At 55.5% G+C, this 16113-nt stretch overlaps 5 protein-coding genes across 5 annotated transcripts; 2 read left to right on the plus strand and 3 right to left on the minus strand.

Moving 5' to 3' along the window:
* Window positions 1-929: 929 nt before the first annotated feature.
* Window positions 930-2845, plus strand: CABS01_09584 (MYB DNA-binding domain-containing protein; the record flags this gene model as incomplete). Its single annotated transcript, XM_060542941.1, has 3 exons — window positions 930-938; window positions 1528-2054; window positions 2140-2845. 3 exons carry the CDS (start codon window positions 930-932, stop codon window positions 2843-2845), a joined length of 1242 nt encoding a protein of 413 aa, XP_060400157.1.
* A 946-nt stretch (window positions 2846-3791) lies between these two features.
* On the minus strand, window positions 3792-4826 carry CABS01_09585 (tRNA (Uracil-5-)-methyltransferase TRM9; the record flags this gene model as incomplete). Its single annotated transcript, XM_060542942.1, has 1 exon — window positions 3792-4826. One exon carries the CDS (start codon window positions 4824-4826, stop codon window positions 3792-3794), a length of 1035 nt encoding a protein of 344 aa, XP_060400158.1.
* Window positions 4827-7814: 2988 nt separating this feature from the next.
* CABS01_09586 (oxidoreductase) lies at window positions 7815-9070 on the minus strand (the record flags this gene model as incomplete). Its single annotated transcript, XM_060542943.1, has 2 exons — window positions 7815-8947; window positions 9016-9070. 2 exons carry the CDS (start codon window positions 9068-9070, stop codon window positions 7815-7817), a joined length of 1188 nt encoding a protein of 395 aa, XP_060400159.1.
* Window positions 9071-10658: 1588 nt separating this feature from the next.
* Window positions 10659-11579, plus strand: CABS01_09587 (aldo/keto reductase; the record flags this gene model as incomplete). The annotated part of the gene is made up of 1 exon (XM_060542944.1): window positions 10659-11579. One exon carries the CDS (start codon window positions 10659-10661, stop codon window positions 11577-11579), a length of 921 nt encoding a protein of 306 aa, XP_060400160.1.
* Window positions 11580-12017: 438 nt separating this feature from the next.
* On the minus strand, window positions 12018-14562 carry CABS01_09588 (uncharacterized protein; the record flags this gene model as incomplete). Its single annotated transcript, XM_060542945.1, has 5 exons — window positions 12018-12105; window positions 12159-13003; window positions 13061-13242; window positions 13295-14378; window positions 14458-14562. 5 exons carry the CDS (start codon window positions 14560-14562, stop codon window positions 12018-12020), a joined length of 2304 nt encoding a protein of 767 aa, XP_060400161.1.
* Window positions 14563-16113: the final 1551 nt, after the last annotated feature.

A 16113-nucleotide genomic window follows, 5' to 3' on the forward strand; every position in this document is an offset into this window, starting at 1 on the left:
GGGTGTGTCTTGAAAAGAAAGCATGGCAGCCACCTGGTGTCTGTGAGCGCACGGCGGGAAGGGGGGCGTGTGTCTTTCAAACATGTGCCCACCCATGTCGGTTCCCAAACTATGCCTGGGTGAAAGTAGCCCTTCATGAGCCTTATTCGACAACCTCTACCGCATCGCATTCTTCAATGAGGGCAGGGCAATAGGCGGACTGGCCCAGGCAAGGGACGGACGGCACCAACAAGATCCCATCATCTGCCACTGGTCATTCCCTACCTATATGCGAGCTTGACATATAACTTCTGCCCTATTACTACGTTCACTGCTCGCTGCCGGTCGCTGCTGCTGCTCGCGCTGGTGTTGTTCTGCAAAAGCTAACCAGCCTATGCCCTTGCCAAACACACACATCCTCACACACCCTCCTCACACGCGCACACACACACACACTTCCCATCCGTACCCAAACCTCGTCTTTCTCGTCGTCTCTTCCTTCTCCACAGCCGCGGTGGCTTTCTCACACACACACACACACACACTCTCTCTCTCTCTCTCTCTCTGCCTCTCTTTCTCTCCTTGTTCGCTACTGCTGCTGCTAGGCTCGTCACTGTCTTCCTGGGTCTCAACTTGTCTCCTCCTACGCCCGTCCTTATACACACCCCTCCCTTGCTCTCACTCACTCTCTTCTCGTTTCTTCTTCGATGACTTTCCTCTCGTCAGTTTAAGAGTCTTTTGGGCCTGTCACTTTGTTAATCAGACCCCGGCTTCCGTCCCCCACTTCGTCCTCCACCTCTTCAACCCATCACCGTCCCTCAAACTACCACTTTCTCGGTCCATTTTAATTCTTTTCTCTTCCATTCACAAACTGCATCACCGCAAGTTCCCGACGTAGACCGGCTTGTACCTTGTTTTCTTGGCCTCTACCGACTTTCCGTAGGAGAACGATGACTCTGGTAAAGCTTCGCTTTCTAATGAAGACTTCTAGCAGCCTAGTTTGACCAACGTATACTTACGCCGCCGCCCTCTTTTTGCTGTCCGCCCGCCCGCCCGCCTGCCTGCGTCGACACCGAGCGAGCTCAATTTCCGATCATTGGTTGCCGGCTTCTCTAACTGGCCCAATCATGTTGATGACTTCCTCAAAACTGCCAGCTACGCCGCCATCTTGATCTAAAACCAGGTCCCTTTTCCCTTTTCAGATCTTTCTCCCCCCCTTTTGCCTATTCACCAGGATTAAACGGAACGCCTTTTCCTCTTACCAACCTCACGATCGACATCATCCATTGTTAAGCCACGGCAGAATCAGAGAACTTTGTTGCCCTCACCACTTCCAGCAACGGGGCCAGCGTCACCGATCTCCACCGCTCTCAACCCGTGATCCTACTCTAACCCACCTCTGCCGTAATTCCCAACGAGTAGACACACTGCCTTGAACTTTACATTACCCTCGAAGCGAAGAGAACCTTGAACGAGCACCGAACAACCGTCCCCATTTCGAATCTGGTCGGGAAATTTCACCGACCTTGAACTTTTCAAGTGTTCCAGAAACTGCCCTTCTTGGGTGGTGTCGAGCAAACCGAAAAGCTGGCGCGCGTCTATCGCGCCCATGACACAAGACCGTATCCAACCTACCTAGGCGGCCAAACCGTCACCGTGGATATCGCGTCTCTCCTGAAGGCTCCCGACTCAGATGAGTCCTCCACCGCTCCGCCTCAGCATACCCGATCATCGTCAGACCCGTCCGCAACCGCAACCACGGCGGCCACAGCGCCTGTCAGCGGGCTACCTCCGTATGGCCCGCCTCCCGTAGCACCGGGCCTGGCTGTGAGCGGCAAGCGTGCCATGCCACCGCACGTAGCGGAGTCTCCGGCCAAGAAGCAGAGCAAGTGGTCGCCGGAGGAAGATGCTTTGATCATCGAACTTCGGGGGAGCGGAATGAAGTGGGAGGACATCTCGAAACGTCTGCCGGGAAGAAGCGCCATCAGTTGTCGACTTCACTACCAGAACTACCTCGAGAGGCGGAGCGAGTGGGACGAGGAGCGCAAGAACAAGCTTGCACGGTTGTACGAGAGGTATGATTTGATCACAGGAGCATCGACATCACCCTCGATTCGCTTTGTCCATCTTGAGGAGAAGAAAACTGACGTGTTAAATCAGGTTCAAGCCGGAGATGTGGGCAAAGGTTGCGGAGGAGATGGCCGTTCCTTGGCGAGCCGCAGAGGCCATGCACTGGCAGCTTGGCGAAGCGGACATGGCTCGACGGGCCGGTGTGGTGCCCTTTTCTTTGACCGCGGTCAACGTCGACCAGCCTGGCGGTGGCCACCGGCACTCTCCTTCTCGGGGGCACATGCACACCCAGTCCCAGCCTAGCCTACCTCGGGACATTGGCGGGCCTTCCCCCCGATACAGCCGACCACCGCCGCCTGGTATATCCCCGATTCCCGGTGGACGAGTCATCGCCGCCCGACGGGAGAGCGTTCCTGGCAGGCCGCTGATGGGACCGGATCCGAATGAGATGGCGGGTATGGGGCCAGGCGGCCCCGGTTTAGCACCGATTCAGGGACTTCCGCCAGGCCGAGGCGGAGGCATGCTTCCGGGAGTTGCCGAACTGACTACCGGTGTCAGCCCATATAGCACTCCAGCATACGCGATGGGCGGTATACCTACGGCAAGCCCCGTGCCCAGCGCGAGAGCTAGCCCGGGACCGCTGCTTCCAGCCCTCCACTACCCACCGCCTCACGAACAAGCCGGTGCGAAGCGACGAGCCAGCCCGGGCACAGAGATGATGGGCTCAAGGGAAACGAGCCGACGACGGCACATGGACCCCCGTCAGGAGGAGATGGATCGGCGACGTGTGGCATGATTGCGAGGGCAGGGTGAAAGCGGTGATGGCGCGGCGAACTTTGGAGTTGGGAACAAAATTCTTTCTGAGGGGGGGACGACACGAATCGGCTCCCCCCTCTTGATTTTTCATGAGAGCATGGGAAACCTCCGAGGATTGTTTTTTTCGTCCAACGTGTGCGGAGGGCACGACACACGGCACGGGAACAGCATGTTGCATCGGGATTGGAGCAAGATTTTGTCTCATTTTTCTAACTTCTCAGACACATAACATCGTTTATCACTCGAGGTTGACGCTATCTCTTTTGAAAAAGCTTCCCTCGTGTCGGGCAACGGATCTCCTCACGGCCACGTCGTCTTCTTCGTGTCATTTAACTTTTAACCTTTTTTTTTCCTTCTTTCTTTTCTCTCCCTCATACTCCTCTCCAGACTTGGCCTTTGGTGGTCATTTTTCAGCCGGCGGTGTTGCGAAGAAAGGGAAAACAAAAACACAATTTTTTTTTTCTTTTGCCGTTGGGTTTTTACGGTACCCGGCAGGTTAGGGGAGGGAGGGACGGACAGGGGCATCGGATCGGATTCATCATTTCATGGCCACAAAAAAATTTCACGAGGATGTTGTTGTTGTCGTCGGGTATGCAAAGGTGTTTTCCAAGAGAGGTGGGACGGGAAGAGTGAAGAGTATGTTATGAGCGTGTGCTGGTTTCTTCTGTATGTATTGTTCCGGAAAGTTGTGCGAGAGAGAAGGGAGGGAGAGAAAGAGGAAGAAAGAGAGACCGAACGTAGTGGAAGCGGCGGGGAGTAAACGAAACACGTCACTTGACGAAGAGATGGATTATGCTCATGATAGAATTTCAAGGTCTCTAGATCACTTTCTTGGCTTGCCTCTGTATCGTTGTCGCTGAGAGACATGTGACCTCTGTCCATCTTTCATCTCCTTGCTTCCCTTCAGCGTCTGTCTAGGTCCCATCTCACGAGTCCCGGCAAAAGATGGCCCACCAGTTATCCCTCTCGTAACCGCTCTCGAGCACCCTGCCCCCGACCTCCACGACGTCCTCCTCAAGCTCGCCCTCGCGGTAGAGGTGGTAATACCTCTGGAACGTCTCGTCCTTGGCGGGTTCGGCGGCGGCTCTCTCCTTCTCCTGCTCCTTCTCTTGCCCCCTACCCTCGGGCTTCTCCTTCTTCCCCTTTGTCACCCACGACACGAGCTGATCCTGCGCGGCGCCGGCGTCCCACCCGCGCCGGCTGTTGCCTTGCTCCAGGGCCCAGACCATGACGAGGGCTTTGCCCCCTTGTTCCGTGGCAGTGCCGGGGCGCACGGCGGAGAGGAGGGCGGCTACGGCGGCGCGGCGGCGTTCACGGGTGGACATGTGGTGGATCACGGCGATGGAGATTGCGAAGTCGAAGGCGGAGGTGCGGTAGGGGAGGGCTAGGGAGTCCGCTACGAGGACCTGGTTCTTTGGTGGTGGTGGTGGTGGTGGTGCCGGTGTCGCAGGTGCGTCGGAGTCAGCTGTGACCTTCTTGTTGCCGCCCTTGTTCTTCTTCTTGGGCCCGGCGGCGGCATCAAAGTGCGGCGGCTGGTACCTCCTCGCCAGCGAGACGAGGTTCGCGCTCCGGTCCGAGGCGACGATGAAGAGGTCCGGGTTGACGCCGATGTACTTGCCGTTGCCGCAGCCCGCGTCGAGGCCGACGGAGCCGGGCGGGAGGGAGAGCAGGAAGGAGGCGACGAGGGGCCAGGGCTTGTAGCGCGTCGAGGAGAAGTGCGGGGCGATGGCCTCGTAGACCGTGTGGACGTGGCGGGATTCGTAGGCGGCGGCGGTGTCGTTGTCTTCGTCTTCTGCTGGGGGCGGGGTGGTTGGTGCCGCGTCCTTTGAGGTCTCTTGTGGTGCGCCGGTGGTGGTGACGGTGTTGCTGGATGTTGGGGCGGAGGGAGGGACCGGTGACCGGGGATCGGCGGGCACGGCCGGGTGGCCGGGGCCGGGTTGGGGGCCGGATGAGGCGGTCATGGCTGGTGGTGCCGGAAGGGGTGTGTGTGTGAGAGAGAATGTGTGCGTGTATACGTGTGGCGCGTTGGCTTCCAGTCTTCACACCATAGGACAGCTTATTTCCTTTCCTGGAGCTTCGGGACCCTCGTAATCTAATCAAGCCCTGCACGAACGGCTCTTCTCACCCCCTTGCCTTTGGTCCTGCTATATCCGTACGAAGAAAATAGAGGAAGGAGTTTCGGTCGATCAGGGGGTGTTGTTGCGAGTGCGAGGCGGGGGGAAAGAGAGTGTGTGTGCAAGGGGTGTTGGGAGAAGACTCCCTTCGGAAGAGGGGAGGGGGGGAGAAAAGTCGGTAGCCAGGGCCCTGGTCTACGGTCCCGTTAAGGTTTTGGGATGTCCCGAGTTAAAGATAGCGCCCGCTAAAGCGCGTTCGCGCGCCAAGACACAGCGCAGCCTTCTTTTCCTTTCTGTGTGTTCTGGCCGGATATTGTCTGTGTGTTCCCGTTGCGCTTGCGGCTTTTTGTGATGGGCGGCGCGCGCGTGTGTGGTGGAATCAGTCACACCAGCCACTGCAGGAAAGGGAACTGGGGATTGGAAGGATGGATTGTCGGATGAGGCTCGTGCCCTGCAGATACTGGGAGGCGTCTGATGGTATCTGTAGGTAACGCGGGTGTAAAGGGGTGTGTGGCTACAACAGAACAAAGGTAAACGAAAAAGGGACGTTGGGAATTGGTGAGCCACCGACGGGAAGATGACGATTTGTGACAATGAGCGGGGCGGGAGGAAATGCTGTCTGAGCGTTTGCATTTTACGTGTGGCGTCCGTCGGTGTGCGCTCCACCGCTTTTCTCAACTCGGTGAGTCGGTGTGCAGAAGCTCTTTTAGTTTTTTGCTTCTTTTCGTCACTTTCGTGGGCGTGTGGGGACCAAAGTTAGGGGGAATATCTTTCGGGAAAGAGTGAGGCGGGGGCCCGCTCCGGCTCGGCGCACACCGAGTCCGGTAGCTCCGGTCTGGTGGAACACAGAACCGGGGCCGTTGCTGGCCGGTCATCTCTTCCACATTCAAATAGAGATGGCTGAGCCGACAAGGATTCCAGGAGGATTAAGGACTGCCTGATCTTGGTCCTTACCGAATGCAGGCACCGTAACCTCAATTGCCCCGATGACCACTCCTGCGGCCGCGGCCGCCGACTGGGCCGCAGAAACCGGATGGTGGGTGGGCCACCGTCATTGTGGACGGATCGTGTTTAGGCTGCAGGCTGCAATGGCATGAACACCCATGGGACTGACCGTGGTTGACCGGCATAGATAAGACATAGTTATGCTGCTACTTGGAGTACACCATGCAGCTTTCCGTCGAGGAAATTTTACAACAAGGACAAAAAATCGAGATAAAGCTATTGTGCGAGACTCGAGTATGCAGTGAAATGTTAATGTCTTCATGTTCCTTTCTCAGGAAAATTACGGCCATGGGTACCTGCAGGCTGCGGCGCGGCACGGAATTAAGCGCTGAACTCGAACCCCGGGATTGCGAATGGGAGGGGGGCCTTGTCCCGGATCGGTCTACTCCGGGTGAGTACTCCGTACAAGCCGCTGCTCACGAACTACTTTCGAAACGAACGGGAAAGTCCCTGAAACCAAATTTCTGTCGTTCGTTGATGATTTATGTTACATCCATAACGTGCGAACCGATCACTTTCGATCCATGGTGTTTGCTGCCCGTAATAGCATTACAAAGTAAGGAACAGGAGGGTGAGGTAGAGTAGGGGAGTGTATGGATACAGAGGTGCTAAACTCCTCGGCAGAGGGGAGCAAACAAATTTGCCAGGGAGGTATCCGTATGAAAATGGCGAGACAGTTACATTCCAGACCGGGGCTTCAAACGCATTTGGAATTTTCCAAAGACTCGGTACGAACGGATGGGGACTCATCCTCGAGTGATTTCTCGCGTGATTGTCGTCAGGGATTCTGAGCCTTCCTCTTCGGCTCGGATTGCCTGCGAAAACCGAGTTCGACAGGAATTGCTATTTCTAGGCTTCCAACAAGGCATTATGTTCCCCATTCTGGGAGGAGCTCCCAAATGCACTTGAGAAAGGCCAGAAGAACAAAACCGCCAATGTTGGCTGGATAGTATGCGCCCCACGGGTCTCTGCTTGCTTTGGTTACACTGTATATAATGCCTTACGTGCGAACCTCTTCCCGTGCGGCGTTGGAGGCTTCTTAGCCCATCGGCCCCTTTTCACAAGGTCAGTGTTGGTGATGTCAGACTCAGGTGGTACCGCTCGGGGCCCCTGTGTCCCTTGAGGATTTTAATCTCCGATCCGGCAGGGAAAGACACATTCAAGGGTCAAGAGCAAAAGAGAGGGGGGCGTTGCTGTAGCACATACCTAGTTCTCCTGCCTTTCTGTTAGCGACCGTTTGAGCAAGTTTGCACTACTTCGTTGCATCTCTTTTTATCATTTTACTTTGAGCGTATCTCAATGTGTGGCTGGTGCCTTGCGGCGATTATTTCCAGCCTCTAGAATTTCTCTCGTGGCCACGTGTGGGAATCGGAGATTGTGTGTGACAAGAGGGATGATGATCACACTTGTGTCTGATGGACACGTCCATCCAAGGTGGAGTCCCTGATGATGATGTTTGCCCGCTAGAGACATGTTCGTCGCCCGCGTGGCATTGACTTTTTGGTGCCTGCTTCACGATTGAACAGGGAGGTAAAGAAGGAATGTGTGTGGTGGGGTGGAAAGTAGAGCCGTTGCTGTCACTAGTTTTGCGCCACACGTCTGTAGCTTCAAGAGAAATCGAGAGACACTGACGTACGACGATCGCGGGCCAGCAAAAGGCTTATTTTTATTAGACTTCAACTACGGCGCCCCGGGCCGGGTTGGCGGTCCCGTTGTCCCGGGCCTCCCGAAAGCGGGGCCACGCATTCAATTCAAGATTTCTTTATTAAGGTATCTTTCCGTACAACCGGACTTATACAACACCGTATTCTCAAGCAACGCACCTTCATCTCAAGCATTACCCAGGTTCAATGGGCTCTGGGCATCAAACTTGTGGGTGGTGATGAGCTCAGGGTACTGGATACCACCTTGCTTGATGACGCTGTCCATCGTCTCCATGATAACGAGAGACTCCGACAATGGCAATGTTGCGCTCTCCGTCTTTCCATCGCGCAGGCATCGCGCGCACTCATCAGCCTCCCAGAACATGCCATGGCCCCAGTCGCGCTCCTTATCCTTGGGGATGGGACAGTCGACGACCTCGACCTCTTCGACGCCCTTCTTGACGACCTTGTACGATGTCGGCCTGTAGGCCGGGTGGGAAACCTGAATCTCGCCCTTGGAGCCCTGGATGCGGATCGCGGGCGCCGTCTCGCCCTTGTGGCCGTCGGGTGCTGTGTCGACGCGTAGCGAGGTGGTGGCGATGCCGGTCATCTGGTGCTTGGGGAAGTTGAGAATCATGGTGGTGGACTCGTCAGCACCTGTGACGGGGTACTTTTGCACCGAGGCCAGAACTTCGGGGCTCTCCTTGTCGGCCTCGGCCTCGGGCTGCAGGTGGTACAGCGTCTGGAAGATCCATGTCAGGGAGTAGATGCCCAGGTCTAGCAAGGCACCGCCAGCGAGCTCGGGGTTGACCATGCGGTGGGCGTCGGGGAAGGACAGCTTGCCGGAGGCATCTTCGGCGTTGCTGTTGAAGGACAGGTCCGAGGTGGCGCGGTAGACCTTTCCGATGGCGCCCGAGGAGATGAGCTCGCGGATCTTGATGCTGAGGGGGAAGTAGCGAGTCCAGACGGCCTCCATGAAGAAGAGCTTCTTGGCACGGGCCGTCTCGACGAGGACGCGGGTCTGCTCGGCGGTGACGGTCAGGGCCTTTTCGCAGAGGACGTTCTTGCCGGCGTCGAGGGCGAGCATGGCGTTTTGGAAGTGGTGGGAGTGCGGGGTGGCAACGTAGATGATGTCGACGGCCGGGTCGCGGACGAGCTCGGCGTAGGAGCCGTAGACTGTTGTGTCGGCGGGGGCGTCAATCTTCTTGACAAAGGCGCGAGCCTTTTCGGCGTCGCGGGAGGAGGAGACGGCGGCGATGCGGTGGGCGACGTCGGTCACCTCGCGCGAGGCCGGGTTGGTTAGGAGGTCCTTGCAGAAGGCTATCAAGACGATTTGGTCAGTTACGGCTTGGTGTTGGAGGTGCTCGGTTCTATCGGTGCAAGCATACTCTCGGCGATCCAGCCTGTGGCCATGATGCCCCAGTTGACAGTGTGAGGGGCCATTTTGGGAGGTTGATGTGATTGATCAAAGGGTGTGTTTCTTGGCTTGAGGTTCTGCTGCTAAGAATTGACAGAATCTCAGCAAGGGAATCGAATGCCTGTGTATATATATGAGACGATCGATACTGGAGAGAAAAAGAAAGAGGAAGAGCAGACGGGTCAGCGAGGTGCGAATCGGCGAGGTTGCCTTTCCCTTTTCTATCCCGCGCGACCATCCCTACAACGCGGAGCGGACCCTCCACCCCCAAATTCTCGGAGGTAGTTGCTGCGGGGTACGAGAATAGCAAGAAGGGCAGGGGCCCATTGTCAAACAGACGAATCGTCGATGCAAGTCGTGACCAAAGGGGCAACACCACACCACACCAGCACTTAGACTATGGAATTCCATGGTTTGATGAAGTTTTCTGATTGCACAAATGGTTGATTTCCTGCAACATGCAGTTTGACACCGACGAGCCAGCTCCAGAACCAATGTACTTGGCTCGCTAGACAATCATGAATATCACCAGCCGAGTTTACAAACACATCCCGGTGTTCCAATGGTGATGGTCAGTAGCGAAAACATTAGCATAAGCCGCCAAACAAGACGAGTCACCAAAGACGCGATTTGATTTCCGTGCTCCCGTCCCCGTTTCTCGCCCCCCATTCCCCGGGTAAATTGACTTTGGGGTTTGGTGTGAGAATGGGTCCTTTTCGCCGATACTCCGCGATGACACATGGACTCGCAAAAGAGCTATCTAGGGTCAGTCGAGACCGATATCGTAACGCAAACTTCGTACCTGAGGTGAGCCGATTCGACCTCACGGCCCCACCAACTTTTTCGACTCCTAGAGTTTCCTCTTTGGGCCAGTTTGGAGATGGATGGAGCTGGGGTAAACTCTTCGTGTGGTGAGTGGTGATTTTGGCGGGCGACGGGATGGCGGGGTTCGTATTGTTACCCCGCGGCGGAGTCCTCGTTTGCTTATCAGCGATAAGACGTCATAGACGATTAGGTACCTTACCTTAGGTACCTAACCTACCTTCCAAACGTTGTACACTGAGGTGCTGATGTGAAGCTATTCGGCATATACAGAAATATTCAGATCCTGAAGCCTCAGGTTCTCCCCTCCTATGGTCTATATGCCAATTCACTTCGGAAATTCTCAACAGCAATAAAGGGGAACTTGCCCAGAAGACAAAGCTATTCGTAAACCAATCCTGAGGTCAAATTTACCGGGCTGTAGTTTGTTGGGTCCGAATCCCACAAGCGCCTTCTTCAATTTGTTTTTTTGGCCCTTTTGTTCTTGATCTTGATTATTCGGTGCCGGTGGTTATTGACTTAGACCAACACTCTGAAGGCCGATTGATGTTTATGTCTCACGTACGATACATGCCGCTCTGGGCCCTTCCTGGTTGACTACGAAGGTACCTGATCAACCTCACCTAGGTATATGTGCATGTATTCTGCGACAACCCCTCGTCGCCAACATCCTCTCCTTCAACACCTCACCATCCTCAACAAAGGTGAACTTATCACACTTCCTATCATCTCCGCGTACCACTTGACCCCCACGCATACATTCTACCTGTACACCAACAACATCTCATCAGAATGCCACAAACAATCGCCCCAATCCCCCGCCTAATCTACGGCACAGCCTGGAAGAAATCCCAAACCGCGCCCCTCGTCGCCTCCGCCCTCGCCGCAGGCTTCCGCGCCCTCGACACCGCCGCGTCCCACCACTACTCGGAAGAAGGCGTCGGCGTCGGCCTCCGCCAATTTCTCTCCCGGAGCCCCTCACCGGCCACTCACGGCATCGCCCGCGCGGGTCTCTACATCCAGACCAAATTCTCCCCCGCGCCATCAGACCTACCCATCCCAGACCAAGTCCACAAGTCCATCGCCTCCTCCCTAAAGAACCTCGCCGTCGACAACAACCTCTTTGCGCCGTCGCCTACAGACTCTCCAGAAGGGCAGAAGACGGAAGGCGACGAGGACTTCTACCTAGACTGCGTCCTCCTCCACGCCCCCTACCCCTCCTACAAAGACACCCTCCTCGCCTGGCGCGCCCTGGAAACATACGTCCCCTCCCGCATCCGCACCCTCGGCATCTCCAACGTCGACCTGCCGGACCTCCAGCGCCTCTGCGACGAGGACGCCCGCGTCAAGCCCGTCGTCGTGCAGAACCGCCTGAACCCGGATGAGGGGTACAATACCCCCGTCCGCGTCTTCTGCCGCGAGAGGGGAATTAACTTTCAGTCGTTTTGGACGTTGACGGCGAATCCGAGGTTGGTGAGGAGTTCGTTTGTGAGGCAGGTTGCAAAGGGTGCGGGCGTGAGTGACGAGGTTGCGTTTTATGGGTTGGTCCTTGGGTTGGAGGGGGTCAGTGTGCTGGATGGGACTACGAACGAGGTGAGGATGAGGGAGGACCTTGAGGGCGTGGAGAAGGTGGTGGCTTGGGCTGGTGGTGATGGTGCTGAGGTGTGGAGGGAGAGTTTGGCGGCGTTGAAAGCTGTGCTTGGTGAATCTTGAGGCATGCTGAAGAGGGAAGACACCGATCACTAAGTCCGGGTTGGTGAGAAGTACCCAGCAGTAGGTTTGTCTATTCGAGCGGAGAAAAGTCTTGGGACTCCGCGAAACTATTCATGAAACGCCCAAGAATGCAGCTTGTCCTGGGTATTTCCTCAGTCCTGCTGCTAACCTTCTCTCGACAGAGCCCTGAAATGGTTCTATTGCAAGAAAACACCGTCTCATTCCCCTCTCTCGATATTTTGACCATCCCCAACCCTCATCCAGGACAACGTCCTGGCAGAAACAAGACTCGCTGTGGTATCTAAAATCCTAATAAAGAAAAAGCACGAGCCGATGTGGCTATCGTGTTGTCGTCGTCGTCTGCAGCCTCATCCTCGTATCGTATCCTGTCAACCTCATCATTATGGAAAGAAACCTCTCTGCCCCCATGCAATGCCATTAGTCGTCCGTATTGTATTCCTGGTCGTCCACCAAAACCACCACCGTTAACGTTGCCGCGTATGCCTCGCGGATAGCACAAGCCATGCTGGGCAATGTTAGCAATGATTCCATAAAACTAAAGGGTCTCCAGAAACCAACCATGTCTTGCGAATATCGGCAATCACAGCACTCAGTCCCCAGTGTGAACACCAGGCCCGTGCCAAAACCTCGTTGTCCCTGACTCCAAAGGCCTCCACTACCAACACCTGCTCTTCGTCGACTTGATCCTGGCTGCTTGCTGTGTGGGGGCCTGCTGTCGAGCTTGTCCTCGAACTACGAGCACTTGGAGACTGACCATACAGACCACCCCAATCCTTGATGTTCATGATCTCATCGGCCTTGACGGTTTGGAAGACGTAGTCGAAGAACAGTGGATGAGGACCCCCTGAGCACGGCCAGGCTGAGATAAAGGACACATCGTATGTGAGGCGCATAGGCCAGGACACCCCATCCACTGCGAATTGCACCGTCGCATCAAAAACCTTCGGCGCTGGCGGTGGTTCCTGGAAACGGTCCGGGACAGCCTTGAAGCTCAGTAGCTCGATTCGGACAGTATCAACAATGTCGTCTGCGTCGGGAGCCACGAGCTTGTATTCCTTAACCGGGAATACCTCAGCCGGGGGACCCAGAGGGTCAGATCGTTCGCTCATCGACTGTACGTCTTCGGGGGTCATGCGCTGCCGTGGACGCCGAGAGCGCACGCGGGCGATTTGCGATCGGCCAAGATCGGCGGTCGGACGGGCTGGCCCGACCCAACCTGCCAATGATCTACAAGTCGGGGCAAGGACCTTTCCGACAATCGAAGCAGCTGTCCAGTAGGTGTAACTATTCCTATATTGAAACCCACAGTGAGGATGTAGGTGCGTCATCATGGCCAAGGAGTCGGTTGCCTTGTCGGGGTCAATGTCGATGAGGGTGTTCATGATGAGGAATGGAAACGTTGTCTTTGCTTGTTAGCGCGTGCGCGAGGAACCTCTTCGTTGTCAGTGAGCGGAACTTACGCCTGGCAGTACAAGACCGCTAAAGAATGCCAACGCGTCGGAGCTGATAATGTCCAATGTTGCGTCCATATCCCTCTGCTTCATTTTATCAAGGGTCTGGCTCAGGTTTGGCCACTTCATCATCTGAGCAAAGCGCCGTAGCATCTTGATCTGGCGCTTCTTCAGTCTGAAGCGTAGGTTGACTGTCGCAAGTTAGATCTGACCAAGAGAGATAGGCACACGTAGACAGCTTACTATCTTCAACCGACTTCCCATAACCCTCAACCCTTACATGTTCCCGCCAGCGTCTGGCGAGCGCAAGATCCCACTGGATGGTGGGCGGTAATTGAGGCAGTAGCTTCTCCTTGGCCCATTCCCCATGCAATCTCGAATTGATCCGTAGATCAAGTTCCATGCTGAGAACGAGTTGGTGGCAAAACTTGATATACTGCTGTTGGCTTCCGTGGCTTGGGTCGAAAATGAAGCGAGTGACAACTTGATTCTTGGGGTTCGTAAAGTCGATCCAGTCCGGACGTGACAAGACCATGATCAGATCCGTAATCTGCTTGTCGAGTCCCTTGTGCGGGCTCATCATCTTGTCGGGGTCGCGGAGGAAGCGGCGATATAAGCTTTTGTACATCCACTCTTCGTCATCGTCTTCCAACCCCGCCTCCAGCTCCTTCAGACGCTCAAAGATACGATCCAAGCCGACCTCTCGTGCCGTTGCGCCAGAGTCTCTCAAACCGATCGTTGGAGGCTTGATGCTAGCCAGACAAGCCCATTGGTTCAAGGTGATGGTGCCGGGCTGTTGACCGTAAAAGTAGGCGAAGCTCGGCTGTTCCAAGGATTCCCACGGATATATCGCTGAACCGCCACCCTGCATACGAAGGGTCATCAGTTGGGTCATGTGGTCGTGCAAATTGACGACATCCGTTTCTTCGGCATCGTTGCCGGCGGACGTGGTGTAGAGGGCGTAATAATGATCGGATGCATGGGGTACAGGACGCTTGTGGCCTTTGTGGGCCGGGGCGCCGCGGGAGACGAGTTCCATGGCATGGCCAAGGGTGAGCTCCTCTTGACTTGACATGCCGGAGGGCGGCCATTCTGTTAGTGGTCCCTGCTCGAGGATGATGCCATTGGGATGCGCGCGACCTTTTCCTTTGGCTCTTGCGGGATCAGGCCTTCTAGGTCGTCTGCGCGAACGAGGGTGGTCTGGGTGAAGATTTGGGTGGCCGTTGGGAGACTCGACTGTTCTCGAGGCCTTTGGCATGTCTGGTAATGACTTGCGTCTGCGCGGGACTACATCTCCATCGCTCGCCCTACGCGATTCTGGATTCTCCTGTAGTTTTTGTCAGTCAAAAAGTAACGAAATGCAGCGCGTGTGTTTGTCACGGCGCAAAGTGTTTGGGTTGTCGAACCAGTCTCCCTTTCTTTGCCAGGCTCCTGTTGCGAAAGATGCTGCCCCAGAAGCTCTTCTTCTCGCTGCGGCCCTCTTGATCTCTCTCCTCTTTAACGTCTGCCATGTCTCATTAACGAATTATGTGTGGGTGACCTCGAGGCCGTGTCATGCGCTTGAGGAAGTAATTGTAAAGTGATAAACAAACAATGTTTGTTAGGTTGATTGAGGCCCGGGCGGGAATGGGCGCAAGTGAAGTCGTCAGTCTACGTGGCTGCGCACCATGCGCGTCACGAGGAATGCGCCTGTCGCAGACAGCTTGAAGTGCTCAGCATCGGCTATAGTACTATTCAGGCGTAGAGATGTTGGTGGTTAAAGATATAGTCCTTTGGCGATTAGAGCAGCAATTGAAGCATCCTTTTTTTCGGAAGCGCGGCGATCTAGAGCGATTTATCAAGATCGGTATCCGTGGGAACAGGACGTCTTCGTCGGAGGTTGGGTCCAAGGTCTGTGTGGTGAACGTCTGTGAGGCAATCTGAAAGAGATCAGCGAAGCATCTCAAGTCGAGGTGCCGCAACAAGTCGAGGTGGGCGCAGCGCTATGCAAAGCTGGGAAAAAGTCGTTGTGCCCCGTAAGGTAGCTTGTTGCTCACGGTCGTCCTCGCAGCGGTCCGCTCGCAAACCACAAATTATCGGGCAAGTCAAAGTTGGGAGCAAAAAGATGGTGGTTGTCCAGTCGTGGCGCTCACTGCAGGTCGAGGTGGTGGTTCACGTGTCGCAGAAGCATGAGATGACGGAGTGAGTCCGGGCGGCGGCGGGTCTCCTTTGGTTTTTGGGTTTCTGGGTTTCGGGGGTAGTGAGGGAGAGAGTGAATGAGTGGCGGAGGGTGAGTGTGAGAGGTGTGGTGCGTGGTGAGTGAGTGCTGTGCGGTAAAGTGGTGAGTGAGTGATGCGTGTGAGAGTGAGCGAGCGGGCACCCGGGAACGGGAGGAACCAAAGTGAGTGGACGGGGCAGTACGGCACATTGACTGATGCGATGCAACGGAGCGGCGATGGACACCAGGACACGACAGCTGCGGCGTTTTTAGATCCAATGCCATTGAATTTTTCTTTCTTTTCTTTTCCAACGCAGGGCTGCAGTTGCTCCAGTTGCTGCGGACATGTCTCGCTAGTTTTCATCTCCTGCAGGTCGCTGGTTCCTTGCTTCACATTTCTCCTCCGTGATGGGATCTACCCAAGGTAATTACCAACCTGCCTTAGTATACGTTCTATCGCCCTAGAAAGATGGAAGGTACCGCGGTGGGGGAGATGTCCGTCACTGGCCGGATGGATGGTCGCGGGTCTGCAAGCCTGGTCAGGAAAGGTCAAGTAAAGGTACCTACCTACCTGCCTACCTTCTTCCCACTTGCAACTCACTAATACCGCGCATACGGAAAGGAAGGGACGGATAGACGTTCATGTAAGTGACATTTCGCTAGAATAGAACAACTAAGATGAAGGCAGGCAAGTGTCACGGATACCTTCCTTAGCTTCATCTTAGACGCGGGAGCAGAGGAGCGTCAACGGTGCACACCACACGCTGCCTGTCGTCCTGGTTGCTGGGTTCTTAGTGAGCCACGCCAGTCAGTCAATACCTGACTGCCTTATTACTTTTACAACCAAGATCAGGTGGCTGTGGGA

Source organism: Colletotrichum abscissum, assembly GCF_030869225.1.
Source record: "Colletotrichum abscissum strain IMI 504890 chromosome Unknown Scaffold_23.1, whole genome shotgun sequence".
Classification (NCBI taxonomy): Eukaryota; Fungi; Ascomycota; class Sordariomycetes; order Glomerellales; family Glomerellaceae; genus Colletotrichum; species Colletotrichum abscissum.